Raw genomic sequence first — 27002 nt, 5'->3', positions numbered from 1 at the left:
TGGAGTTTCCATTGCTTTTTTTTTTAATTTGATACACCTTTGGCGTCGGACATGTAACCCATATTAATGAATTTCAAGCGATTTGCGGAGTTACCCTAGAGACTGTATTAGGCTGTATAGGCTTTCAAAGAGCTCAAAGACAGATCTACCATGTGAACTCCTCGGCTCGGCTTTCAACTTCCACTTTCGCCCCTCTACATATTTCCTTGTATTTTCCTTCTAGTATCTTCAATGTTCCTTGTTTAAATTAAAATCTTCAACGAATGTTCCTGTGACATCAGTATAGTGTGGCTTGTCCCCCCGCATCGCCACATTTAGCCGCACTCGGACCGCGACGGACACATTGCGGTTCTTTACAACCACTGTGCAATTATGGCGGCCATGGAAGAGCTGGAGATTCACAGCAAGGTAGGGCTTGTTACAACCAAAAGGACTTGATCTCAACTGAATATCTCTAGTCTTACTTTGTACGTTGGATCAATGTCAGCGCCAACCATACCATCTCTTGGAGTATTCAACCGCACAAGAAGTCCGTCAACTTTGGCATCTTCAAACACCCAGGCCAATCCTCTGCTCTGAGCTCCCATCTTCCTGCCTCTGATTCCCAGAGCACCGATTCCACCGAGAACCTCCCCGCAACCGCGACGACTGCCGGCGCGCGACAACAACAATCTGCCGTTATCGAGAAGCTGACGGGAATTGGGCTCAAAATAATCAAATGGACGGGCAAGTGTGAGGCAGACAAGATTACTCAGGGGACCTACGATGTACCATTCAGTGAAGGGGGCAACTATGCGCTTGTTTTCGACAACACCTTCTCCAAACAAATCTCCAAGACCTTGACACTTGTCCTCCTCACCTATCCGACTGGCCTTCAGCCACATAGCTCTGCATCGATCTCCAACTCACGCTCGCAGCCAGGGGCATCAACTGAGTCGCTGCCGCAGCCCAAGACCCGCCGTCGAGGCAACAGTCGAGCCACACTCAACTCACAGCACGTTGACGTGTCGAATCTAAATGTCCACACGGGACTACTGCAGAAGCGGCGACGAAAGCGTCACCAGGGCTGGGCGCGTCGGTACTTTTCGCTGGACTTTACCTCGTGCACCTTGTCATACTATCATGACCGCAACTCGTCCGCACTCCGAGGCGCGATCCCGCTCTCGCTAGCGGCCGTTGCGACCAACGAAAAATCTCGTGAGATCTCTATTGATTCAGGTACTGAGATCTGGCATCTGCGTGCTAGTAACGAGCATGAATTCGGCGCGTGGAAAAGTGCCCTCGAGAGAGCTTCCTCCAAGGAAGCTTCCAAGGACAAAAACCTAGCTGCCCCTCCGGAGCTGCGGCTTTACGCTCCAACACAGCCCTCCCCGGCGGAGGAGAGTGAATGGACCCGTGTTGAGAGCCTCGTCAGCCATATCTCCGGATCGCGAGATGCGATACGCCGTCTTGCTAAGGATACAGACCCCAAATATCTTGCATCGCCACTCCCAACTCCTATTGACCGGCCTCGTTCGCGTGGCCGTTCCCCTAGTCCCCAGCGCAGTACCCATGAGGCTGCTCCCACTGAGGCGGAGGCTAAGCGGTCGTTCTGGAAGCGCAAGACAAGTGGACAGTCGCTTGCGGCTGGCAAGCGACCACCAGCCACGACCACCAACTCCAGTTCCTCGCAGCTTGTAGTGCCTGCTACCGATGGCAAGGGGAAGCCTGCGAGTGTCACCAGTCACACAGACAGCATGGATGAGATCCACGACCATTTGATGGCGGTACTGCGCGATCTTGACAATGCGGTCTCTGATTTCTCCACGCTGATTACCGAGAGCAAGGAGCGGCGGCATCCACCTCAGCCGTCTATGGTTCCTCGGCGGAGTATGGAGTCTGACATATCCCAAGAATTCTTTGACGCAACAGATGGAGGTGGTGACAAGTCTCCCCTCCTGACCATCCGTGACAGCGACGACGAAGGACCCGAAGAGGATCGGCCCGCCTCTGCTGCCGAGGAAGTCGAGGACGACGCTCCCTCTGATAGCGACGGTGAATCTGACGCGGCAGCAACTCGCCAGGAAAGCAGCGGCACATCGGGCCTGTTCCCAGTCAAAGCCAAATCGTTGATCCCGCTGCCCCTAGACCCCGTAAAACGCCGCGCGAACATCCTTGCCCCAACAGTCATGCCTCCAAGCTTGATTGGGTTCCTGCGCAAGAACGTTGGAAAGGACTTGTCTACGATCTCGATGCCCGTGTCCGCAAACGAGCCCATGTCTCTCTTGCAACGCGCCGCCGAGATTCTGGAGTACTCAAACCTGCTTGACCGCGCCACTCAATCGACAGACCCCGTTGAGCGCCTGATGTACGTAACCGCCTTCGCAGTATCCTCGCTCTCAAGCAACCGCGTCCGCGAGCGCTCCATCCGCAAACCATTCAACCCGATGCTAGGCGAGACCTACGAGCTCGTGCGTGAAGACCGAGGTTTCCGCTTCATCGCAGAGAAAGTCTCACATCGACCCGTGCAACTAGCCTACCAAGCCGACAGCAAAGAATGGAGCCTCTCGCAGTCCCCGATGCCCAGCCAGAAATTCTGGGGCAAATCCGCCGAGATCACAACCGAAGGCCGCGTCCGCATTACCCTACACAGCACGGGCGACCGCTACAGCTGGACGCCGGCAACATCCTTCCTACGCAATATCATCGCAGGCGAGAAATACGTCGAGCCCGTCGGCGAGCTAGCCGTCACAAACGAGTCCTCCGGCCACCGCTCCATCTCAACCTTCAAAGCCGGCGGCATGTTCTCCGGCCGCAGCGAGGAAGTCTCCACCCGCACGGTCGACGCAAACAATAACCCCTTACCACTCGGCTTATCCGGCTCCTGGCCCTCGTCGCTGACTCTCACCCGCGACGGTAACCCCACCGGTAACACTATCTGGACCGCCGGCTCACTCGTCCCATCCGCGCCAAAGCACTACGGTCTCACGTCCTTTGCGGCCACGCTGAATGAAATCACCCCGATTGAGGATAAGCATTTGCCTGTTACGGACTCACGTCTGCGTCCTGATCAGCGCGCTCTGGAAAACGGTGACCTCGACCACGCGGAGGAGGTGAAGGTGCAGCTTGAGGAGGGACAGCGTGCGCGCAGGCGCGAGATGGAAAATGCCGGGGAGAGTTGGATTCCGCGCTGGTTTACGCGGGTTAGTGATGACTCTGATGGGGAGGTTGCTTGGCGGCTTAAGGGTGGGAAGGATGGGTATTGGGACGAGAGGGCTAGGGGAAGCTGGTCTAATGTTGTGCCTGTGTTTGAGGATTAGAGGCTTAGACTGGCTGTTGTTGATTGTCCTTTTTGGTTGTTTTATTGGTTATTCTATTGGAAATGCAAGACCAAGACTATAAAGGTGAGATGGGGCTTCGGTCTGCGGGAGAGGTGTTTTGGGCAGGACCTTCTTCACTCTATATAAAGATAAATATTGACATTCTTCGAATCTATCGTCTTGAACGGTTTATTAAATATTGTAATGCTCAATGCAGTGTCATTCCGTTAGACACAAAATTCAAGTACTGAATCATGAAAACAAGTCAACTGGATAGAGACAAAAAAAAAGCACAGCAGAGAAGCAGAGAAACAAATGCGCAGAGAAACATCAAAGAAAAGAAACTGAAACAAGGCTCATAATTCAGGGCTTATGCGAAACTGAAATCCTCCATGTGGCATAGAACCCTAAGCCGTCGTATCCCACGTCAATACTTGAAAGACTGAGAATGAAAAGCATGTGATTCCTCCTTTTATTCATCATTCGATTGCTGAACCATTACCGATGCGAGCATGAAATGTACTCATTTACTCCTCATCATCAGATTGATGAGTAGTCCAGCGACGCGAGTTGCGCAGTTTGGCTGCCTTGCGAGCACCCTGGCGGTCCACCGAGCCGTGACCCTGGTCTGCCATGCGCATCATGACAGGAAGACTGTTGAGAACGGATCGGTTACCCTGGAAATAGTGTTCGGAAAAGCCGCCCTGCAAGATGCGGCGCAGAGCATTGAGTCGCAACCACTTCCACCAGCGGTCGATAGTCATAACTCCGTGGCGGCCGATCTTGACAGTAAGAGTGCTGCCGTAGTGGCGGTTGGTGTTCTGATCGATGGCGGTGTTGTAGCGTGGACCGCGGCGTGGATTCTCGACAGTGGTGAGGATCGAGGCGAAATTGCTGTGAAGGGACTTCTTGTCGCGCTTGCTGATCTGCTTACCGTGGATGGTGGCTAGGTTCTGAAGTTGACTCTCCAGCTCGGGAGTGTTGTGGTAAGCGTTGTAGCGTTTTACGAGCTTGGGACCAGATGTGGCATCGTGCTCGTGCTCATCGCTATCCTCGTCTGAGTCTGCGCTCTCTTCGTCTTCTTCCTCCTCTTCGGGAGTGTAGCTCTTCTCATAGAGTAAGGCGATGTTCTCGCCTGCTGCGATCTGCACGTTGGAATCAGAGCTGTCGAGTTGGTCCATGAAGATTTGGACTGCTTCTTCGCTTTCTTCTTCGAAATCGTCGACTTCGGTGGCGAGGAATCCCCATTGCTGGAGCGCGGCGGTCACAATAGTGGGGTCGTCCGTGGCATCGATGGATTGGCCATCAGAGGCGATGATGTCCAGGAGGAAACCCATCTGTTCAAGGATGCCATCTTCACCAGCACCTCCGAAGATAGTGCATGCCCCGAGGCAGTGAATAGCGGCTGTCTTGACAAGAGGGGAGGTGGAGTCACGGACGGTGCGGGTGAGCAAGGGCTCGGTGTTTTCGTAGACGGTACTGTCGAAAGCTGAGATGACAAGCAACTCGATAGCGCGCAAGCCAAGTGTTGCTTCACGCACACTGATCTCGGTGCGGACGCTTCGCTCAAATGCCGCGAGTAGGTCTGGAATGACGCCATGAATTTCTTCCACTGTATAGTGGTATTTGGTCAGGCGGCAGAATGCCTGCAGGGCCTCCTCGCGGCCTTGGACACTGCTGCGCTTGCGATCGAGAATTTCTTGAATGCGCTGGCTGAGATCATGTTCCCAATCGGGATTATCTTGTTCAGGGTTCTCATCGTCAAGTGATCCGATACTATCCCAATTTGGTTAGTGCCTTGATTATGAAACTTGCCGACATCATTGGTGACATCATCCCGCCACGGGAGTGGGGACCATGTGAAGATACAAAAAAAAACTTGGAAGGGAAAAAAAAATAGAAAAGTGCAAGGGGTGAGATATCACATACCTCATAGATGTTTCATCAGAGAGGAATCCCGAGTCCTCATCATCCGAAGGAGCTCTGCTGGCATTACGAGAGCCCTGGCGCGAGGCGGGCTTCGAACTAGCGGGGGAGTTGGTGCGGGATGCTTCACGGGAAGCTGCCTTGCGCGAGACAGTCTTGCCGCTCTCCAGGACCTGGCGACGTAGATCGGGCATTTTGAAGTAGATAAGTGGAAAGTTGGAAAATATGTAGAGTAACCCAGTAGGGTGTAGAAAGGAGTCAAGAAAAGGTTAACCTATGGGTATTGGACAATAGTCGAAAATTAGAAGAGTAAGAAGTAGGTAATTGGGCATGTTCTCAAAAATTCGAGTACAGTGAAAAAGAAGAAGAGAAGAACAGAAAGAATAAAAGAACAATAGACCTTTGACCTCGGGACTCGTGACTGCGTATGTAAGCCTATCAAATGAGCCTTTTACTTGTTCAGACACTTTCCACCAATCAAATATCTATTGATGCCTATTGTTATATTAGTTATTCGGGTTCTTATTCAGGTTATTATTCAGGCTATTATTCAGATTTTCATTTAGATTTTCATTGCTATTGTTCAACTGCCGACTACAAATTTCTAGCCATTTCTCTTTAGGGCATCATTGTTCATTGCTCACCACAGTCCTTTACTTTCAAGGTCATGAAGCCATGAAATACACCATTTTTGACACTATACAAAGCTGAATCCCATCATCTACCTAATTTAGGGTAGAAGAGACGTTTAAATAGTGAATCTACTACGATCGAGAATCTTCAGATGGTTTGGACATGGACTTTGACATTACGCCTGCTAAGTGTTCCCTTTTATCTTTGTTTGAGGGGTATCATTATCATACATCCGAGTAGTTAGAACCTGTTACAACTGCTGCTTCACCAACTCGAGGATCTGCTGGGCCTTAGCGCCCTCCAGATACTCACGACCTTCCTGTCGCCATTCATCTTCCTCATCTTCATCGTCCCCAATCTCCAGATCCACTTGCAGACTAGCATTGTAGGCACCCATAACCGTCTCTTCATCCACGCGCACTCCGCTCTGTACCAAAACTCGAATACACTGTGCCAACCGTGCAATCTCCCGGCGGGTCTGTGGGGAGATATCGTCGTTCTGGCTAGAGTAGATCGAGCTCGACACCAGCTCTTCCATGCGCGTGATGGAGACGTTCTCCGTAGTCGAGGATGCGGCATCTCCCCCATCGGTATGCTTGGAGATATAGATGTACCCATTCACTCCAAGGATAATATTCACCTCGCCACCACCATTGGAAGTGGGAACCGTCCACACCTGTCGACGAGACCGCACCACACCGCCAGTACCAGAACCTCCAGGAGCAGCCAAAGCGCTGCCTGAAGCCGAAGTTGCAGTCCCAACACCGCCCTTAACGCTAGAGCTAGACGCCCCGCTGCCTCCGGTTCCTGTAACCGCAAGGAACACGCCGTTGCGGAGCTTCCCGTACTTCAAGGACCGTGTGTGTAGTGACGCTGACCCATCCTGGTGCACGCTTTGCACTTCGGCAACTACAAGGTCGCCTTCGCTGAAAAATGTTCGAATCTGGAGCTCGTCGGCGCTGGTTCGTCGACGCAGAATACCGCCGGGTAGGTTGATTGCGGAAAGAGGGAGCTGGGCAAGTAGCGGCGCGGCGACATCGACCTTCCAGCGTCGTGATTGCACTTCGACAATGCGGCCAACGACGAGATCTCCAATCTCGGGGGTATAGCGGGCGCGCATGGGATGAACAGATAGTAGCTTATTTGTCTTTTGGACTGTTCCCGCAACGGTGGCAATAATAGATGTCGAGAGCGGGTTCATATAGGTACCGTGACCTCTGTATATTGTTAGTACGGGAAAAAAAAATGACGATATGAGCCCCGCGTTTTTTGCGCACTCTTTAAGATTGCACCAACCTCATCCATTGCGGATCATCTGTGACCACTTCTCCAGGTGTGACAATTCCTGTGCCAATATTCGAGTTTCCTTGTAAACGGGGTCGCTTGTGAGGCCGAGAGATGCCAGTCATTTCGACGTCGTCCTCGGAGTCCATGGACATGGAGTCATCTGAGTCGACTTCATAGGGACGAGCATCCTCTACTACTGGAGGAAGAATAGTGATTGCCATTGCAAAGGACGGTGTCTGGATTGATTGTGGTTGACTTCAAAATGAGAGCGGACAGCGTCCAAATCGGTTCCCAGAAAGAAAACCAAGGTCACGTGATAGCTCCACCATGGACTTTCAAGGATATTTATAATAGAAAGGACCCGAGAATTGGAGTTAGTACCTACATATCTCATAGAGCCTACATATTAATATGACTATATTTTAAATTCAACAATGCTAATGATCCGTCATATCATTTGAAGCCAGTGATTCAAGCCAACGCCAGTATTAATACACAAAATGAATTCCCTTTATAAAGCAACCCTCCGAACTGCTCAAGGCTTTTTGGCCACTTTGCTTGGGTTCGAAGTAGGCTCTTCCTTCTTCTTTTTGGACCGGCTACTACCACCCTTGGGTCTGTAACCAGTGTCTTCTTCGCGCTTGCGCTTGTTCTTGGGAGTAGGCTGGGCCTCTGTCCCGTCCTCATCATACATATCCTCATCTTTGCGCTGAGCCGGCGCTCGCTTGGAAGATCGTTGATTCGAAGGGCGGGATGCAGACTTTTCAGAAGCAATCTCATTGTCCTGGAGAGTCTGGGGTTGGTTGCGACGCAGCCAATTGTACACCGATGCGGGATTCCGCATGGAAAGATCACGCTCACGTTCCGCAAACGTGGGACGATCTGGAATGCGTGCAAGCTGCGTAGCAGCCGCCTCATCGCCTAGCTTGGCATCCAAGGCAAGGTAGTATTCAGTCTCGTGCTCGGGCGTAAAGTAACCAAGCTGACGTTCACAATCATTGTCGGGCTTCTTTTCAACCGTGTCTGGAGCGATATGATGGGCCTGTGACAGGGAGCTATACTGCTGGGCTGGTGCAAACGCCTTGTTTCGTTTGATGTTATCTTCAATCATACGATAAGCACCCGTATCAATGTTACCAGCAGTCAAGCCAGCTTTGGCTTCCTTCCATGCTTGTTTTGCCAGTGTTGCATCGTTGATCAATGGTACAATTTCCTGTTCGGGAGTTGGTAACAAGGGAGGGTCGGTTGGCATGCTCAGATCGAATCGCACGTCGGGAGAAACATGTAGACTTTCGTTGAACTCGAGGAGAACCTCTAGCAATTGACTAGCAATGAGAAATTAGCAGTTATTCATATAAGGGGTGATTTATAAGTCCCATACTCATTTTGCTCCTGGATGCGCTTGGATAGGTCCTCTATGCGCAATTCTTCCCGGATCAAACTCTCGTTCTCTCGAGTTCCTAGCTCAAATCTGACTTTCAGCTTGGCATATTTCTTCCTGGAGAGAAAAGAAAGTCAGCGTTGTCCGATGGGCTGGTTTTGTGGACTTGTACTTGAATGACCGGACTGATTGCTTTGCAGGAGCCGGTACAGAAGGCGGTGCATTTGGCAAACTGTCGGCGGTAACACGGGTTTCGTTTGGTTCTGCCATGGTGTTATGGCGGGAAGAAGTTCAGAAGAGATGAAGGGGATGTGGTCACCCTGCGCGTTCACGCCAAGAAGCGGATCCCGGCTGCGTGGGAGGCGGGTCCTGGCCGCCGTAAAAAAAATTAAAATTATTGACAATCTGATTTCCTGTGACAATCTCAGACTTTCTGATTGACTATTGTTTTAGTGGTCATACCATTTACACCCCTCGCACCATGTCGGAAATCACTGAAGTCAGCCAAAAGAAGCGCAAGCTGCAGGACGGCCCTGAAATTGAAATCGATGTCTCTGCACCCGAGCCAGTCTCAAAAAAGGCTCTGCGCAAAGCGAAAAAGAACAAAGGAGATGATGGAGATGATGAAAAACCCAAGTCCAGCAAGTCCAGCAAACCTGAATCGAAAGAAGCCGAGACAGAGGGGAAGCGGTCCAAATATGGTATCTGGATTGGAAATCTCTCTTTCACAGTGACCAGTGAGGAGCTGCGCATGTTCTTCACAGTCAACTCTGATATCCACGAGTCAGATATTACTCGAATCCATCTCCCCAAGGGCCCTGAAAGATTTGGACGGTCGCAGAACAAAGGCTTCGCTTACGTTGACTTTAAGGACAAGAAGTCCTTGCAAGAAGCAATTGGTCTAAGCGAGCAGCTCATGGCCGGCCGCCGCGTGCTCATCAAGGATGCAAACAGCTATGAAGGTCGCCCTGAGAAATCCGAGACCCAAGAGAATGCTGCGGCCAAGTCTGGCCACCCTCCCTCCAAGCGAGTCTTTGTCGGCAACCTGAGCTTCGATGTGACCAAGGAAAACCTCGAGGAAAACTTCGCCAAATGCGGGACTGTTACCAACGTGCATATGGCGACTTTCCAAGACACAGGAAAATGCAAGGGTTATGCGTGGGTGGAGTTTGAAGAACTCGCTGCCGCAGAAGCAGCGGTGAGAGGTTTCATGTTGATCAAGGAGGATGACGGGGAAGAGGATTCCTCCGACAGTGGTTCCGATTCCGACTCGGCATCTGAGAAGAAGAAGAAGTCGAAGAAGCTTAAGCCTCGAATGCAAAGAATTTGGGTGAACCAGCTCATGGGTCGCCGTATGCGAATGGAATTTGCCGAAGAAGCGTCTGTACGATACAAGAAGCGATTTGGAAAGGATGCTGAGAAGAAGGATGAGCCCGCGATCACCGAAGTCGATGGCGAATCAAGAGAAAGACCCCGGTACAACAAGAAGAAACCTGACCCCATCGATGAATCTCGCTACTCCAAGGAAACCGTCCAGAAGCTCAGTGGTGCCATTGTCGAGGCCCAAGGCCAAAAGACCACTTTTGACTAAGTTATTCATTTTCTGTTCGTGGAGTATCATCTGCGGTCTTTCTACAGGACCATTCCCACAAATGTATCAGTGAAATTCCGATACATGTCAATGATCTGCCCGCAATCGTGATGGCACTGGGATCCAACTCCGGCCGTGGTCTACCCTGTGACTCAAGCGGGACCTTTGGGTCATAATTTTCAATATTTGTACGATCTCTCAGATATCCATGATCATCAAGTCCACTACTCGGTCGCACAGCTTGCAGTGGAATGCGCAAGAAAAGCGCATGTATACTTCCGGATACCACAACATCCGGCCTGCATACTAGGGCGCAACCTCGAATTTTCTAAAAATGAAGAAAAAATTTGAACACAATCTAAATATTTTATATCAAAATCCTTCCATAGTTGTCAGTAGCTAGTTCGCCAGACACTAACCAAATCAAGTAACCTTGGAAAACAATTCTAGACCCAATCGTGGCAGAAACAGCCTCACCGCCTGAGCTAGGCCCGATCAGGCCTGACGTCTCTCGCGATGTCATGCCCTTCCTCTAAACTCGAATCTCTCTGTGCTTCTCATCTCCCTTGGGCTGCATCTCCTTTCTTCTTTCCCCTTGCTCTTTCTCTTCTTCCTCTTCGCTTTGGTTATTTTTCATGCACAAGTTGTCTTTTTGTCTCTTCTAGCCAATCTTAGTATTTTGATCTTTCTTGGTTACGTTTGCTATTCCACCGGTTTATCGTCCTTCCAACGCCCACTACTCTCACCAGATTCCGTGTCTGAGTCAACCTGGTCCCGATAACTACCTAGTCAATCGTGTGTCAACAGGGAACAATTAAGCTATCCCCCCAGTGATTAATCCCTTGTATGTCCAGCATGGCTCCTCTTCGACGTCATATTGGGGCCAGCCGCAGAAAGAGGCGGGAGGAAGATGGTGAAGAAGAGGGTTCAATGGCCGGTGACATTGGAGATGACTCCTTGAGTGAAGGCTCGGCCGACAGCCACCAAGAGGACGAAGATGCGGACGGAGAAGTCAGCGAAGAGAGCGAGGACGAGGTTTCTACGTTGGATAAGGCGGACAAGGTCAATGGTCGTGGAGTGGACAAATTTACACGGAACAGCTCTACATCACCCGAAAAGCGAGGACTCAAGACAACGGTTTCGGACACAGAGGCAATACTGACCGGCCTGAAGATCTCAGACGGTGCGGGCGACGCTGCAGAGGTTCATTTCGACGATTTGAAAGAACAACGGGATCCTCAGACTGGAAGAACGCCTTCTGCCCCTCCAACTGAACCAAATCGAAACAATTTGGCTTCTAGAAAGCGCCGCGAAAATGAAAAGTATGTCAAGGAACGAGAGCAGAACCCAGCCTTCGTCCCCACTCGCGGCAGCTTTTTCCTTCATGACAAGCGATCCACCGACAACGGTCACCGGCTCAAGAGCAAGTCTCGCCCCTACGGCCTGATCGTAGACGGTAGCTCTCGCAAGTATGTGATATTTCATTCCATCCCCGAATCCTGTTTCTTACTAACACGATTCAGGTCTTCCAAGCCCGATGCCAGCGGAGGGCAGTGGGCACACGACCTTCATGATACCGTGGCCGGTGAGGATCGACCTTCAGCAAAGCGCCCAACTCCATCCGCGATGCCTAATCCTGGGGCACCCGTCCCCACCGCTCCGAGATCTTCCCCACCCAACCGGTCCTTCTCTAGCACGACGTTGGTTGGGAATGTACCTGTCGTTGTTTCCTTGCCCGGCATGACCAATCCCGTTCATTTCTCTTCCGTACCCAAGAAACTTCACACCCGGCTACCTCAACACCGACCCCCCTTGCGACGCGACAAACCAGTACGAATTTCTCTTCCCAGCCAGCCACCCCGATACATATTTCCCTCGGTTGAACGTTCCTTTATCTTCATCCCCCGGGCGTTGCGGCCGAACCAAGTCTCACGCGGTCGAGGTGGTCGTGGTGGCGGCTGGTACAGTGGACGACGTCCCAGCTACTACCCCAACTCCTCTTACACGCCGAGCGTTGTCAGCCGCCGATCTTCGTTTGGCATGCCACCTTCTCAGGATGGGTGGCCATCACCTGCTGGGTCTGTATACTCCAGACCCACAATTCCCACCGACGCTAAGCCCGTTGTCCGCCTTCCCCCTCCACCTCGTCCGCCTGTAGGGATCCCACCATTTGGGCCTGCGATGGCCATGTCCCTTCCTCACCCGGCCTATCGCGAAAGCCGCCCCGCCCCGATACCCATGCATCAACCCCGTCCTCAGAAGACCGTCTCTGTTGCGGACATTGAAAGTCCAGCGACTTTCCCGTTCGCTTTCAACCCGCCTCAGCCACAGCATGAGCTGCCCTTTCACCATCAGGTTCCTCTTCCAGTCCATGGCCCACCCAGCCAGCCTTCGGCCACTCCGCTTTCCCAGATTCCGGAGCGGGCGATTCACGCACCGCCCTTTCAACCTTACACTTACCCTCAGCCTGGCCTCTACCCTCCGAGTTATCCTTCAGGTGGTATATACTACCCGACTTCCGGACCCGATTACGCTGGCTACAATGGACCCGTAGGCCCCGGAGCCTCTATGCCAAACTTCCCGGGCCAGCAAGCACCCTACTCAGCTGAGCAGCCACCTCAACCGGGTACTGTTGCTCATGAGTCTGGTGGCACTGTCTACTTTTATGATGCCAATCATATGTACGGAGGTCCCGGACCAGGGTCTGGGCCTGGTGGTGTGGTTGGCATGGGTGGGATGATGACACCGCCAGGCACGACCTTTTACTACCCTCAACAATCCGGTCAATATTATGGGCAGTGATAAATGACTTTACTGCTTTTTTTTTCTTTTCTTTTTTGATCTCACCATTTTCAATTTCCACCAATTCTCTCTTTGTTCTCAACTATCTCTCAATTTTCCCTCGGTTTTCTTTCAACTCCAGGATTTACAGGGTTTTTTTCACTTTGCTTTTTTCATTATAATCTGCATCCACACATTCTCTAGCCAAATTTTGCGTTTCCTAATTTTGTCTCATTTTGGCCCTGGATTTTGCATTTGAGCGTTTTTCTTTTTTTTTTCCCCGCATTGGGGAACGTATTGATTCTAGCCCAATCCCCATCGAATTCCGAATTCCGTGCATGACATCATGTTTCATGTCCTGTTTTCTATTTCTTTTGTCCTTTTTATAGGGTCGAGAATAAAAAAGCACTATAAGTCCATGTACGGAGAGTACTTACTATACAAGTAGAACAAGGTAGACCTTGAAAGTCTTGGCATCTCCACGTCACATATTAGTAATATCCGTAAGCATTCACCGCCTTCCTTCTCAGTTCGCAAGCAGCTGACCGTTCTCTCCGCTTTTTCCCATCGACTGCTTCTTGTACAACTCCCCTCTTGTTTCCTTAGACACTCTTCTGCTTCTTTTCTTTTCCATCATAAATCATCATTTTCTCTTCCAGCATTTCTTTCTTACTCGTAACTCAGTGCTCCTTTTCTCTCTCATCCTAGTACCTTATCTGTATCCACCCTTTGACTTTCACATCTACGATGACAACCCCATCGACTACTTCTCATTCGGGTCCAGATCATCTGGTTACTGTCAAAGTACTCTACAATGACAGTAATCGTCGTTTCAAGGTTCCTCTCAAGGAGCTGAAAGCCCAGGTGTTTCCTCAGATGGTAAGTCTCCACTCAAGCTCAAGCTCCGGATCTGTAGTCCGACCCCATTCCTTATCTTCAGCGATCATCAGATCAAGTTTGGAATCTTTCAAATATCTTATTCCAGCTTTTTAAAGCAAAAGAATACGCATTGTTTTGTCTTTCGTAAGCTGACTGAATTGTTTTGGTTTAGCTAAGAACACTCCTCGGCGTTCCGGCGGATGTGAACGTCATCCTTGAACGCTATTCCGACAGTGCTGGTTCTTACGTTCGCTTGGACTGTGACAACATTGCAGTCTACAAGCAGCTCTACCGGGCTGCCAAGGCCAAGTCCAAGCTCCGTATCAAGGTTACTACTCTTACTTCCCCCAACACATCCGCACCAACATCAGTACCATCAGAACCCACTGGGCCGATAGAGTCAACCAACCACACTCGTCACAGTTATCTCGAAACGGTCCTGAGCCCTCTGGCGCCTCCCAATACTATCCCCCTCATCGACTCGGCCCAAATTCCTCATCCCACCAGTGAGAAACAGTTGCCTCTCGGTCAACCTCGCTACCGCCCCTTCGAGATGGACCAAGAAAAGCATCAGTTCCCGGTCATCTCCCACGCCTCGTCCAACGGGATGTTCTGCATTGACTGCAATAACTGTGGTCGATCTATCGCAAATGCGCACTATCACTGCAGCATTTGCGAGAACGGGGACTATGACTTGTGCCTACAGTGTGTCGGTGCTGGTGCATCTTGCCGCGGCGAAGGTCACTGGTTGATCAAGAGGACCGTCAAGGATGGCGTTGTCACAAACAGTACTACTGAGACTATTGCTCCTCGTGATCAATCATCGCTGGATTTCAACCCCGTCCTGCCTACTCCGATTCAGCGCGAGGTGATCACCAAGCCAGTGGTCCACGTCCCTGAGGCAGCCCCTGAGGCGGTCCAAGAGTCAGTCCAAGAGTCGATCCCAGAGCCAGTGGCTCCATCGGCTTGTTTGGATGCAGCCGTTCAGGGTGATGACAAACCAATGTGCAATGGATGTTGTCGTGGTAAGTTTTCTCTTCGCCTACCTTTCTCTCTTCTCTTTGCTCACATCACACAGAAGCCGATGAAAGCAATCTCGTCCGCTGCAATGACTGCGAGGACTATGATCTTTGCCTTCGCTGCCTCCTCCGAAATAAGCATGGCCACCACCCTGGCCACACCTTCCACCTTGGATCTGACCGAAACTTCTGCTTGAAGAACCTGATCACCTCTCGTTGCCTTCCCGGTCGGCAGTTCCGACACGCCGCTGTCTGTGACGGTTGTGACAAGGTATTTACTCACCCATTCAACTCAATTGGGAAGCACTCGGCTAATTTTTGTTAGCGCATCGTTGGTGTTCGTCACAAGTGCTTGGCCTGCCCCGATTGGGACTTCTGCCCCGATTGCATCTTGACTGCTCCTCAGAACCACCCTGGTCATCGGTTCGTTCAGGTTTACGAAACTATTGGTGAACCTGCTCGTGAGCAGGAAATCCACTATGGCATCTTCTGTGATGGTCCTCTGTGCAAGAACAAACCTGCCCAGAGTTACATCAACGGAGTTCGCTACAAGTGCGCTGTCTGTGATGACACCGACTTCTGTGCGAGCTGCGAGGCCCTTCCGACAGATCACCACAACCGCACTCATCCGCTGGTCAAGTTCAACACTCCGGTTCGCAATGTGACCGTGAGCACCCTGGGCGACGATGGCTCGAGTGGAACGGTTGCCCTGGGTGACCAGCTTCATGCCTCCACTCGGCTCATCGACCAGTCCGAGCTTACGGAGCAGGAACCCGTTGAGGTAGATGCTAGCAAGCCTGTGGAAAAGGTCGAGCCTGAGCCATTCATGAGCAATCCCATTCCCGAGGCGGATAGCTCTGATTCGTCGGACTACAAGGCATTCTTTATCCGTGACACTGTCACCGACGGTACAAAGATGGTCCCAAATACCATGTTCCGCCAGACCTGGACTCTCTACAATCCCGGTCCTGCAGCATGGCCCATTGGATGTGATGTTCGCTTTGTCGGTGGAGACAAGATGTTCAACGTCGATGTCTGCCACCCATCTAGCGTCGAATCTATTCGCTCGGCTATGGAAAGCAACAAATTGTCTGCCCCTGTAGAGCGAGGCGAGAGTGCTGACTTTACTGTCAACCTTCGCACCCCTAGCCACGAAGGCCCTGCTATATCCTACTGGCGTCTGAAACTCCCTAATGGTGTGGCCATCGGTCACCGTCTGTGGTGTGATGTCGAGGTGCAGGCCGCTTCTCTGGAAGAAGCTGACACCAGTGAGACATACCCTGCCGTGTCTGAAATTGCTGGCAGTGGGATGATCTTCCCCAAGCTGGAGAAGGAATCTCCGGAGTCAAGCACTCATCAATCCGAGGCCCCTGCCCCCAGGCACCGACCTTGTCGAATTCTTCAGAAGTGGATGTTCTAGACGTCGAGAGCCTGACTCTGGACGATGCCTCTACTGACGCCGACACTGGCTTCCTGACTGATGAAGAATATGATGTTCTTGACGCCAGTGATCAGGAATATCTTGACGCCAAGCAATCCGCAAACTGAGAAATGTTTTGGGGAAATCATCACGACACGATATGGGATTGGGAAATTGCACAAGTGCACTCTTTTTTTTATTTATTTTTTTTTTCTTTCGGACTTTGCCGCAGAGGTCTAGTCACTCTGAGCATGACTAGACTTAATGAGAGTGATTTTTTTTGGCCTATGAAAACAAACAAAGAGAAAGAAAAAAAAGAGTCTGCATCTTTTTTTGCCTAGTATAGTTTACCAAATGCAGTTGCTTTTTGCGGTTGTTCATTGTAGTTTGGATAGCCTCTTCCCGAGGTCCTTATATCATCACGCTAATCTAATTTAGGTATCCCGAGGTCATATAAGCTTAAATATAACCACGGAACCCCTTCAAGCCTTTTTCCTTTTTTCATACTTCATGTAGTATATACGACCCTATATATAAAATATGTGGAATATGTTAGCTTTCAGTTCGAAAATAGAAATGTTGCAGATCTCTTGATACCTCGGGTATTCCCGAGGTCCAATATTTAGTGCGAGGGGTTGTCCATAAATATAGACTTTTCCTTCTTTCACTTTGTTTCATATATTCACGCAATCAGGAAATTCGAATCTGCTTCTGAATAAAATGGGATTTGGCACCGTGTCCACCCTCGGCCTCGTCGCTCTGGTCGCCTTTTTGGCTGGCCCAATAAACCACTTTGTGCAAATTGCAGGAGTCTTCCTCACTCCCAATTCGACAGTGCTAGGTGAAGGTCAGGGCCCAATTCATATCGAAGATACCATTCACTGCGAGGATGTGCACCACTACCGCCCGGCGAACCTGCTATTCACTGCCTGCGAGGACGACAACAGCACACGGTTTAGCTGGTTCCCGCCGTTAGGCAACTTGCTACCACTCACGACCCAAGGCTCTATCCATGTCGTGGATCCCAAGGTGAGTTTGTTCTAGGCATATCGAAAAAAATGGAAATCTCAGAAATTAACCCTTGATATAGACTATGAAATCAACTCGCCTGGCATTCGAGAACTTCCAAAGCCCCTTCCTGACACATGGAATCGATGTAATTGGGGATCCCGAGCAGTTAGACGCGGTCTACATCTACGCCGTCAACCATATGCCTAACCCGGCATACTTTGGGGCCGGCGAGCCCAAAGGCGTCCCCAAATCCCAGTCTCAGATTGAGCTCTTCCACCACATCCTAAACTCCGATTCCATCCGTCATGTACGCTCAATCAACCACCCGCTCATCAAAACCCCCAACGACATCTACGCCACCAGCCCCGTCTCCTTCTACGTTACCAATGACCACTTCCACCGCGACGGGCCCATGCGGCTCATCGAGGCCGTCTGGCGCTCAGCCAAGTGGTCCAACATCATCCACGTGCAGATCGCTGACCTGACAAGCAAAGACGCTCCTATCGAAGCCTCCGTCGCGTTGACGGGTCTATGGAACAACAATGGTCTTGGACACGGTCGCACCGACAACGAAATCATTATTTCCAGCGCTATGGGTGGTGAGGTCTTCCTCGCAACCCGACACGAGTCGAACCACTCTATCTCCATCGATACCTCGGTCTCCGTCAGTGCTCTCGCGGATAACCCGTCCTATTACGATGATCCATACCGCACCGACAAGCATGATGCGAGCGGATACCTTGTGGCCGGTGTCTCTCAGGCTATTCGCCTGGTGAGTAATTCTAAGGACCCGAATGCTGTGGTTCCCATCCCAGTCCAGGTGTGGTATATGACTCTCAATTCGCGTACTGGGGTCTGGGAGAAAAAGGTGTTGTTCGAGGACGATGGGTCCAGGATTAGCACTGCGAGTGCGGCTGTCTTGGTGCCCATTCAGACGAAGGCTGGTAAGAAGCTTGCATGGCTCTTCGTTACTGGGTTTATGTCAGAGAGTATGGTGGCTGTACAGGTTGAGCTGTAAATCATAATTATCGACATTATATAGAACATAGAACCTTGTAAGGATTTGTGAATAACAAACACTAGTGTTTGTTTCTTTGCCCTAACTTTGTCTACAAATTCCGACTTCCCTCCCCACATTTGTATCTCAATATCTCATATATTTCTTATGGAAGGACTCCCCCGAGAGAGCGTCTGCCACACAGAAAAAAAACCGGGATTGGAAAGACTCATATTAGAATCCCAGTGATAGAGATTGATGTTGGCTCATGGGTTCTATGCCCAGGGTGCATTCTGCCTTTTCAAATATATCTGTGATTCTCTTTGTCAAATGAGAAATGAGAAATCTGCATGGGAACAGTCTCACAATATAGTTGATTCTGGCCTAGTAGACCAATAGAGCTTAAGTATACTACGTATTGGATAAGTTGAATTAGTTGGACAGAAAGCATGTAGATATCTGAAATTGAAGTGCTAGCGCCGCTGCAATGCAACAAATTGGAAAAAAAAAAAAAAAAAAGAACCAAAAGAAAAGGTAAATAACAAAATTCTTAAAAACACAAAGTATTACACCACATTCATCACATCATTTAATTTCTGTGCTTCATTTGTCTGACTTGCCCGACGGAGTCTGGGAAGAGAATGAACAGAACTTGTCCTTGATCGCGATAACCTCATAAGTTCCCTCATCAGAGGTCTTGATGGTCTTGATGTTCTCGTAGGAGATATCGTGCTTGATATCAAGGATCTCGGACTTCTTTCCCTTGCGGACATTGGAGCTCCGGATGTATCTGTGGAATGTTAACAAACTGTGATATAGATCACCTGGGTAGAGGTTATTTGACTTACGTGAATTCGAATGGTGGTGTGCCCCAGAACTCAAAGTGAAGCTCGGCTTCTCCACCCTCGTGGATGTCTACCACCGATTCTTTGCCCTTGCTGATCCGCACGCTCGGCATAGCGTGGATGACCTTGGTGATGTCTTTATGGGCCTTGCATTTCCCACTGGCTCCGTCACTGACGGCGTTGATGGTGAACTGACCGGGAAGTTCCGCAATACGACGGAAGTTAGAGGTCTGAGTAGTGGCCTTGCGCTTGGCGCCATCGAAAGTGTAGAACACGTCGAATGGAGCATGGCCTGACAGCGAGAATGAAAGTCGTTCGCCCACACAGTAGTCCATCTTGGACTCGAGCGGGATAATGGTGGGAACATCGGAGATGGCGACCCGCACCGAGGAGGCATCGAGCTCAGTGGTTCTTTGACATCCTCTAGAATCGCGAACCTTGTGAATGCTGACTTGGTGTTGCCCCAAGTCAAGATGGCGACGAGGAATCAGCAGTTTGTGGCGATTGGAATTAATCTTGGGAATCGTGACAATCTCCGGTTTGGCGTTCGAATGGTGTTTGATGTTGATCTCCAGCGTGAACGGTGGGACACCCTCCAAGGTAATGGGGATGGATTCCTCGCCGTTGATGTCTTCCTTGCAGAAACCAAAGACGTGACCAGGTTGGTCGAATTTAGCGGACGGTAGCGGGTTGACCTTTTGTGTCACAACCAGAGGCTTGCTCTTGGGATCATGATCGTAGAGGCTGTCACCAACTTGCGTGAACTTGTAGCTGTATTCTCCAGCCTCAGAGGTATCCATTTCCATCGAAGTCACATGAAGGGCAGACTTCAAAGCCCGTGGTTTCGCCGAAGAGAATCCTCCACGGTCCGCCTTCCGTCGCTTCTCGTATTGAACACTGTATGGAGGATTGCCTGACAGCCGAACCTCAAGGCTATCATCGTCGCCTTGACAGACCTCGGACTTTGCAAACTCCTTAGCGGCTCCAATTGGAGAACCGTCCAGGGCAGTGATTTGAGGCCGTGGAATCCACGAGATTTCAAACTCATTTGCAGACTGGTCCACGGTTCCAGGACAACCGATATCAAATACTTCACTGATCTCATAAAGACCCTGCTTGTCGACGGTCAGGACACTGTTTTCGTCCCAGAAAATTTTATGAACCGGCGCCGAGTCTACGTCAACATTCTTATACTTGACAGTCCAAGGGCGTTCGCCACTCAGCCTCAATGGAATCTCAATCTTGGAGCCCTGCAGAGCCAAGACACTTCTCTTCTTGTCAATCTGACCGAAAGAGACGTGCGGGGGCTGTGACCGAGCTTCAATATTGATGCTGTCCTTGAGAGCTCGTTTGCAATTAGACTTATCCTTGACGCTGGTCAGAGACACGGTGTAGTCACCACCACTGGTCAATTTGTCAGTTGTGATAGTTGCCACATCGGTATCGGATTCTAGTGTCTTCCTCAATCGCTTCCCATTGTGGACGATCTCATATTGCAAGACCCAAGGAGCCTCTCCAAGGAAAGACACCTCGACAGAAACCGCTTCGCCGAAACATACGGATCTCAATTTTCTTGCTAGGAAATGAGCCGAAGCCGGTGGTTTCACATCCTGTTCAAGCACCGGTATCTTGAGGGACCGAGGCGAGTAGACGGCATCCTCGATGTCCAGGAAGCGATATGTGTATGAGCCGGCTTCCGATGGGGTGAAATCGAGCTGCGTACGCATTCCATTGATGGCTTGTACTTTGGAAACAACCCCCTTGGAGCTCTCAATGCTGTATCGGAGAGAGAATGGAGGCGATCCGGTGAGATCCAAATCCACGAGTAACCCAATAGCGTTGTTGGCACAGCGGTCAAATATCTTTTCGGCCTTGACTGTCAATTCCGGCTCAGGCGGGTTATGCAGATAGCAAGACGAAGGTTCGAGGATTTCTCCCGGACAAAACTTGGTAGAGACTGATGTCAAGGCATACAAACCTGGCTCCTTGATGTCCAAAGTCTGATTCATATGCTTGAGCTCGACGGTCTGTTCTTGTGATGCTGCTTGGGTGTTGCCTGTGAACGAGTAACCGACCGAAAAGGGACCATCCTTAGTATATGCGTGCCCATCAGGATGGAAGTTCAAGGGGAACCTCGTGCTATCTCCCTTGGCCACTTGCAGGGGATTCTGAGAATTGCAATTTTGCAGTGACAACTGTGGGCGCTCGTGAACGGAGAACTGGTACCACTGAGATTGCGATTTTGTGGACGGCCGGTCTCCTTCCTCGAAGATAGTAGAATAATTAGCCACATTTCCAATAGCATCATGGACCTCTTCGATAGTGTAGAACCATTCTCCGCCGTCATTCAATGATTCGTTCAATGGAACCTCAATCTTTTGACTCTGCGCCCACGAAACGTCGGGCTGGTTGATGCTGTATAGAGCAGCAGTAGTCCTTCCATTGAGCAGCGGAGAGCGCAAATGATCGGGCTGGATATTGAGGACCGAGAAACCACGATCAAGATTGTTGACTTGGCGACTGTATTTGATCTTCAACGGAGGCGTGCCTTCCACCTCCAATTTGAAGTCGGACAATTCTCCTTTGCACTTGTCGATGTGTGAATTTTTGATCAACGCTCGCGGGCAAGAGACCACCAGCGCATCAAATGTTCGCGTGTGAACATCAAGCTGAGACTCGTCCACCACCCGTTGAAGACGATAGACACCAGTCTTGCGCACAGGGAAGAGCAAGTCACGATGGAGTTGACCCGGAACATGCCTCTTTTCCGCCTGCTTTTTGAGAGTCTTCAACTGCTTCGCCGGAATGCTAATGGTTTCGTTTTCGCCAGTGTTAAAATCCAGACGCAACACTTCGATCAGGACCGGGTCGGTCTGGTTGACACGGATGGGCAGGTCGATTGTGGATTGCAGAGAATCAAGGCAAAGCGAGTCTCGATCCGGATTGAGGACGGCGGATCTATTATAAAGTTAGCATGGATGTTAGGTATACTTGAACGGGATAAACTTACCCCTCTGGCAGAATATGCACGATTTGCCTTCCCAAGATCAACGACGCATTGTGAATGATATCGCCGGGCTTGACCCTGCGCTCAGAAACGGACAATTCGCGATCGTATGCCACCTTTACTAGTCCGGTAATCCATGCAGCCCAAGGAATCTGCAGCTATTAGCGGGGGCCGATCAGCAGTCTAAAAAAAAGAAAGGAAAAAAAACTCACTGGGATGCGGAACATCAAAAAGACATTGCCCACGGCGTGAAGCAGGAATAGAGTGAGCGTGGTTGGGAATGCCCACTCCAGCCAAGGTATACGCAGAGCCTGCAGCCCGAACAAGAAAATTCCATCTATCGTGGCCCATTTCAACAACAGCCAGGTTGAATCTAGGTCATCGGATGCGGTCAAGGACTCATAAATCCTCCACGCATTCAAGGCAAAATATATTGCAACGACATAGAGTCGTTGGGAGGGAGCATCGATCACATTGGTGGGAATTAGTGGCACATCGGGGTTCGGGTTCGGGGGTGGTAGTCTCGAGACCTTCGAGGTGGATTTGGATGCTGATCTGAGTGGCGTTCGTACAGCCCGAGTCTCTCGTGGCTGCGATCGTGAAGGAGTCTCTCGTGGCTGCGATCGTGAAGGAGTCTCAAAGAGCTTTCTCCTTCCAGTTCCAGGGATTGTTTTAGGTGTCTGCGGAAAGGCAGACGAGAGGAGGGGAGTGCCGTTCATGGCATGCTGTGGCTGCCGGAGCTAGCGAAAGATGGGGTGGATGTAGCTAGAGCGTAATGCTAGTCCTTTGAAATCTGCAATAAGCTAGATGAAGCTGTATGAAGTCAAATGAAAGCTGTGGCAATTCGCGCCTATAGGAAAGAAAGAAACAAAAAGTTGGAGACGCGGGAAGCGCGTCGGGAGAAGCTCGGTCCACTCAACGACATATGACCTAACCGCTTCTCTCTATTGTCTCTATTGTCTCGATTGTCTACTTTCTATAAAGTCCTTCTTATTGCTCTCTGAAAGACCTGGACTTCATTTCTGTTTCCATTCAGAAGAGCAAACCCTATTATCATCTCAGAACTCCTTTTATTATAGCTCCCATTTCAATCTCATCTTGAAACTCTACAGCTCTACAGCTCTACAGCTCCCTCTAACTTTTTTTTTTTTTTTTTTTGAAAACCAACATGGGTCCTCGAGTCAAAAGGCGCCGCCTGACGGATCCAGAAGATCTCAGTGACGACATCTGTCGGCCTGCGTCCCGCCTGGAAAAAGACAGCTGGAATGGCTTTTGCGAAATCGAATCAGAACCGGTATGTTAGTTTGCCTGGCAATTGAGCAGTCCTTTACTCACAGGGTTTAGGCCTTGTTTAATGTGATGCTACGTGAATTCGGGGTCAAGGGTGTAAAGATCCAAGAAGTCGTTTCTCTCGATGAAGAAATGATGGCATTTCTCAAGTATGTTGCTCCCAGCCCGTCACTGTACTCTTATGTACGGGCTTGATAGCTGACCATGAGCAGTAATCCTGTTTACGGCTTGATTTTTCTCTTCCGCTGGCGTGAAGACAACGATGGCAAGCAGGAAGCGACTTGCCCTGATGGGCTGTGGTTCGCAAACCAAGTCAGTCCCCTATCATTCAGCTAAATCGTTCATTACTAATTATATACACAGACTGCCAACAATGCTTGTGCCAGTGTAGCACTACTAAACATTGTCAACAACATCCCAGACATTGATCTAGGAGAGAATCTACGATCCTTCAAGGAATTCACCATGCCTTTTACCCCAGCCCTACGTGGGGATGCAATCAACAACTTTGAGTTTGTCAAAAGGATACACAACTCATATGCACGGTATTTTATTTGACCCTGTTCTTTACCACCCAAATACTGACTTCAAATCAGCAAAATGGACATTCTCAATTCGGATCTGCAGCTTAAGACCGAAGCCACCACTAGGAAAAAGGGTTCCAAGGGACAAGCTGTTGAAGAATCTGACGCCACATTTCATTTCATTGCATTTATGCCTGTGATGGGCCAGCTGTGGAAGTTTGATGGCCTGGAGCGACAGCCACGAGCACTTGGTATGTACCACAAACATTGCTGGGATGACCATGCTAACTCTAGTAGGGGAATGTTCTGAAGATGACTGGCTGGAACTGGTCAAGCCCAATCTGTTGGACCGAATGGCCGCATACGAAGAAGAAGAAATTGAATTTTCAATTCTAGGACTCGTGCGCGATCCTCTGCCTGATCTCATCAATGACCTGGCTGTCAACGTGAGAACCTTAGAAATCCTCAACCAGCGTGCCACATCACTATGCCCCTCGTCAGATACGCTCGCTTTGGATGAAACTGTCCTTGGCCCTGACTCTTTCCTATCTTTGACACGGGAAGATATCGATGCGGCGGTGATCCCCCAGGAAACCCTCAATGATTACCAGACGTGCTCGGATGAAAAGCTGCAAGAGTATCAGCAGACGATAGGCAGGGGTCAGCGAGAACTTCGTGCATGTATCCGCGAAGAGCAGCAGTCCCACCGGTCGGATGACGAGTACGCAGCCGGACGGCGATTTGACTATGGGCCTGCGGTGCGAACGTGGCTTCGACGCTTGGCGCAGAAACAAGAACTGCAGCAGCTATCCGCCCTCGTGGCCTACTGATTGGACCTCGAAATCATTTTATATCTCATCATACCTAGGTATTGCCCTTTTTTCGGTTCTCATTCTGTTCTCATTCTTCCTATCTAAATAGTTCTTATCGACCCGGTGACGTAGTGACATGACCTGTATATTTATTCTCGGGCCTTCAATTTAACTGCATGGCGTTGAATAGTTCCTAGAGTAGGCAGCCACCATTCTATAAATACTTAATATTATAAGGATATATATGCCTTCATAAAGGTAAAAACAATAAAAGACATCTTTGAAGGCCTGAGGTACCCCACCGGGCAAAAAATAGTTCACACGTCACCGCCTCGAATGTTGCTGAGTTGCTTCTCTCCAACCTCCTTTTTGGATGATTTGTGACTTATGACGAGAGAATTTTTCGTGGGAACCTTGAACTACACTATTATCCTTGTTTCGGTATAGAGACAAGGCCCGAGACACTAAACCCCCCTCCCAACAACAACCCATCTCTTAGTTTGCCACCCTTTCTGTTCTACTGAACGCCCAGCCCTCTCTCTCCCTCCCTATCTCTTTCTCTACAAATCCTACTCGCTTGAACACGCAACATGTCTGCCACCGCAGTGCCTGAAAAGGCCCCAGATGACTCCTCCAAGCTGAAGACCTTCCTCTCAATCCTTCGAAAGTATGCAACTCTCCCTTTACTCCCCGCACTGCTGCGCAAGACATAACTATAGAAGTCAGAAGCTGATATGATTGGGAACTAGGTTCGTCGGTGTGGCAGATATCGCTTCGGTTCGCTTTTCACTACCGGCGCAACTGCTGGAGCCTCGTCCAAACCTGGGTAGGTCATTGTTCGTCTTACACCGTGCGGGGTTGGTGCTGACTGCGACGACAAGAATACTGGCATTACCTAGATCGACCGGAGACGTTTGCGAGGTCAGCAAATGTGCCCATATTTGGCGAACGCTTGTGTGCTGACTCAAGAGCTACAGCATTGGCAAATCGGATGATGAGCTAGGTCGGATGTTGGAGGTGTTGCGGTTCTGGTTCACCAAGGATCTGGTATGTTTCAGCTGCTCGAATTCATTTGACCACTTACTGATCTTGCTGCAGAAATACGTCAAGGGGAAACCGTGCAAACCATACAATTCAACCCTGGGTGAATTCTTCCGAGTGAGTACCAGCGTAGTACCAGCGTCTTCGGCATTTCATTCATGGCAATTCATTGCTGACATCTCCTAGTGCAGCTGGGACGTTAATGACACTATCCCCGAAGAAGCAAATATCCCTGGGATCAAAGCGAGCTCCAATGGCTCCTCCACCGTGACCGACGGCGACGAGAAGGTCAAAGTATGCTATCTTACAGAACAGACCTCCCACCACCCCCCGGTCTCGGCGTTCTACATCGACTGCCCCGAACGAGGCGTTTCAGCGCGCGGGTTCGACCAGATCAGCGCAAAGTTCACCGGCGCTAGCATTCGCGTGAGCCCCGGACAACACAACCTCGGAATCTTCGTCAATATTGAAAAGAGGGACAACGAGGAATACCAGTTGACCCACCCAAATGCCCACCTGGGTGGAATACTGCGCGGGGCACTTTCAGTCACAGTCGCCGACACATGCTACGTCACCTGCCCGAAGACAGGCCTGAAGGCGATCCTACAGTACATGGAAGAGGGCTGGATTGGCCGGTCACAGAATAGGCTGGAGGGCGTGATCTTCCGCTATAACCCGGACAAGGATACGATCAATCGGCTTAAAGATGTGCCAGATGGTGACATCGTCGCGCGCATCAGTGGCTCCTGGCATGGAAAGATATACTTCACACCGACAGGCACCAAGGAGCCCCGTCTGCTCATCGACATCACCCCGCTTCTCCCCGTCACAAAGACCCTGCCTCCATCCGAAGAACAGTTGTCCAACGAGTCATTGAAGTTCTGGTCAGGTGTCACGACCGCCATTGTCGATAGGCAGTTCAGCCAAGCTACCAAGCTGAAACAGGATATTGAGGAACGGCAACGGCAGCGGGCTGCGGAGCGCAATGAAAAGGGTGTTGAGTGGAACCCCCGGTTCTTCACTGGCGCGGTGACGCCGCTGGGTAAGCCGGAGCTCACAGAGGAGGGCCAAAAGGTTCTGCGGGGGATTCGCTCGGGCGAGTTCGCTTTGACGGAAAGTACAGTGCAGGGCGCATAGATTTAATTGTGTTTCCCTTTGTGTAAGCAACATTGGCGTATCTGGCATGCGACCATACAAACTTTGAACCTCGGCGTCTTTCTGTCGTTTTTACCCCCCGTTTTTGATCTCTTTCTGAGTTA

At 50.3% G+C, this 27002-nt stretch overlaps 11 protein-coding genes across 11 annotated transcripts; 7 read left to right on the top strand and 4 right to left on the bottom strand.

Moving 5' to 3' along the window:
• Nucleotides 1-366: 366 nt before the first annotated feature.
• N7517_004181 (oxysterol-binding protein related protein OSH3) lies at nt 367-3299 on the top strand (the record flags this gene model as incomplete). The annotated part of the gene is made up of 2 exons (XM_056721911.1): nt 367-408; nt 459-3299. The coding sequence occupies exons 1-2, from the start codon at nt 373-375 to the stop codon at nt 3297-3299; spliced, it is 2877 nt and encodes a 958-aa protein (XP_056578161.1). The 5' UTR covers nt 367-372.
• A 527-nt stretch (nt 3300-3826) lies between these two features.
• On the bottom strand, nt 3827-5419 carry N7517_004180 (IFRD domain-containing protein; the record flags this gene model as incomplete). Its single annotated transcript, XM_056721910.1, has 2 exons — nt 3827-5075; nt 5229-5419. The coding sequence occupies 2 exons, from the start codon at nt 5417-5419 to the stop codon at nt 3827-3829; spliced, it is 1440 nt and encodes a 479-aa protein (XP_056578160.1).
• Nucleotides 5420-6108: 689 nt separating this feature from the next.
• On the bottom strand, nt 6109-7366 carry N7517_004179 (exosome non-catalytic core subunit RRP4; the record flags this gene model as incomplete). Its single annotated transcript, XM_056721909.1, has 2 exons — nt 6109-7075; nt 7155-7366. The coding sequence occupies 2 exons, from the start codon at nt 7364-7366 to the stop codon at nt 6109-6111; spliced, it is 1179 nt and encodes a 392-aa protein (XP_056578159.1).
• A 314-nt stretch (nt 7367-7680) lies between these two features.
• Nucleotides 7681-8796, bottom strand: N7517_004178 (uncharacterized protein; the record flags this gene model as incomplete). The annotated part of the gene is made up of 3 exons (XM_056721908.1): nt 7681-8470; nt 8527-8643; nt 8699-8796. 3 exons carry the CDS (start codon nt 8794-8796, stop codon nt 7681-7683), a joined length of 1005 nt encoding a protein of 334 aa, XP_056578158.1.
• A 211-nt stretch (nt 8797-9007) lies between these two features.
• N7517_004177 (putative RNA binding protein Rnp24) lies at nt 9008-10117 on the top strand (the record flags this gene model as incomplete). Its single annotated transcript, XM_056721907.1, has 1 exon — nt 9008-10117. The coding sequence occupies one exon, from the start codon at nt 9008-9010 to the stop codon at nt 10115-10117; it is 1110 nt and encodes a 369-aa protein (XP_056578157.1).
• An 855-nt stretch (nt 10118-10972) lies between these two features.
• N7517_004176 (uncharacterized protein) lies at nt 10973-12919 on the top strand (the record flags this gene model as incomplete). Its single annotated transcript, XM_056721906.1, has 2 exons — nt 10973-11586; nt 11641-12919. The coding sequence occupies 2 exons, from the start codon at nt 10973-10975 to the stop codon at nt 12917-12919; spliced, it is 1893 nt and encodes a 630-aa protein (XP_056578156.1).
• Nucleotides 12920-13645: 726 nt separating this feature from the next.
• On the top strand, nt 13646-16344 carry N7517_004175 (ZZ type zinc finger domain protein; the record flags this gene model as incomplete). Its single annotated transcript, XM_056721905.1, has 5 exons — nt 13646-13777; nt 13950-14802; nt 14856-15067; nt 15122-16081; nt 16102-16344. 5 exons carry the CDS (start codon nt 13646-13648, stop codon nt 16342-16344), a joined length of 2400 nt encoding a protein of 799 aa, XP_056578155.1.
• Nucleotides 16345-16936: 592 nt separating this feature from the next.
• N7517_004174 (serum paraoxonase/arylesterase family protein) lies at nt 16937-18245 on the top strand (the record flags this gene model as incomplete). Its single annotated transcript, XM_056721904.1, has 2 exons — nt 16937-17245; nt 17307-18245. 2 exons carry the CDS (start codon nt 16937-16939, stop codon nt 18243-18245), a joined length of 1248 nt encoding a protein of 415 aa, XP_056578154.1.
• A 582-nt stretch (nt 18246-18827) lies between these two features.
• Nucleotides 18828-22795, bottom strand: N7517_004173 (uncharacterized protein; the record flags this gene model as incomplete). Its single annotated transcript, XM_056721903.1, has 4 exons — nt 18828-19014; nt 19073-22027; nt 22080-22228; nt 22289-22795. The coding sequence occupies 4 exons, from the start codon at nt 22793-22795 to the stop codon at nt 18828-18830; spliced, it is 3798 nt and encodes a 1265-aa protein (XP_056578153.1).
• A 449-nt stretch (nt 22796-23244) lies between these two features.
• Nucleotides 23245-24720, top strand: N7517_004172 (ubiquitin C-terminal hydrolase 37; the record flags this gene model as incomplete). Its single annotated transcript, XM_056721902.1, has 6 exons — nt 23245-23370; nt 23421-23515; nt 23579-23678; nt 23730-23911; nt 23963-24141; nt 24188-24720. The coding sequence occupies 6 exons, from the start codon at nt 23245-23247 to the stop codon at nt 24718-24720; spliced, it is 1215 nt and encodes a 404-aa protein (XP_056578152.1).
• A 572-nt stretch (nt 24721-25292) lies between these two features.
• N7517_004171 (putative oxysterol binding protein (Orp8)) lies at nt 25293-26880 on the top strand (the record flags this gene model as incomplete). The annotated part of the gene is made up of 6 exons (XM_056721901.1): nt 25293-25369; nt 25452-25528; nt 25584-25623; nt 25680-25749; nt 25801-25860; nt 25930-26880. The coding sequence occupies 6 exons, from the start codon at nt 25293-25295 to the stop codon at nt 26878-26880; spliced, it is 1275 nt and encodes a 424-aa protein (XP_056578151.1).
• Between the last annotated feature and the right edge of the window lie 122 nt (nt 26881-27002).

This window comes from Penicillium concentricum, assembly GCF_028827145.1.
Source record: "Penicillium concentricum strain IBT 3081 chromosome Unknown utg000002l_segment0_segment0, whole genome shotgun sequence".
NCBI lineage: Eukaryota > Fungi > Ascomycota > Eurotiomycetes > Eurotiales > Aspergillaceae > Penicillium > Penicillium concentricum.
Note: the sequence above shows the minus strand (reverse complement) of the source record. Positions and strands in the feature narration are given on the sequence as shown.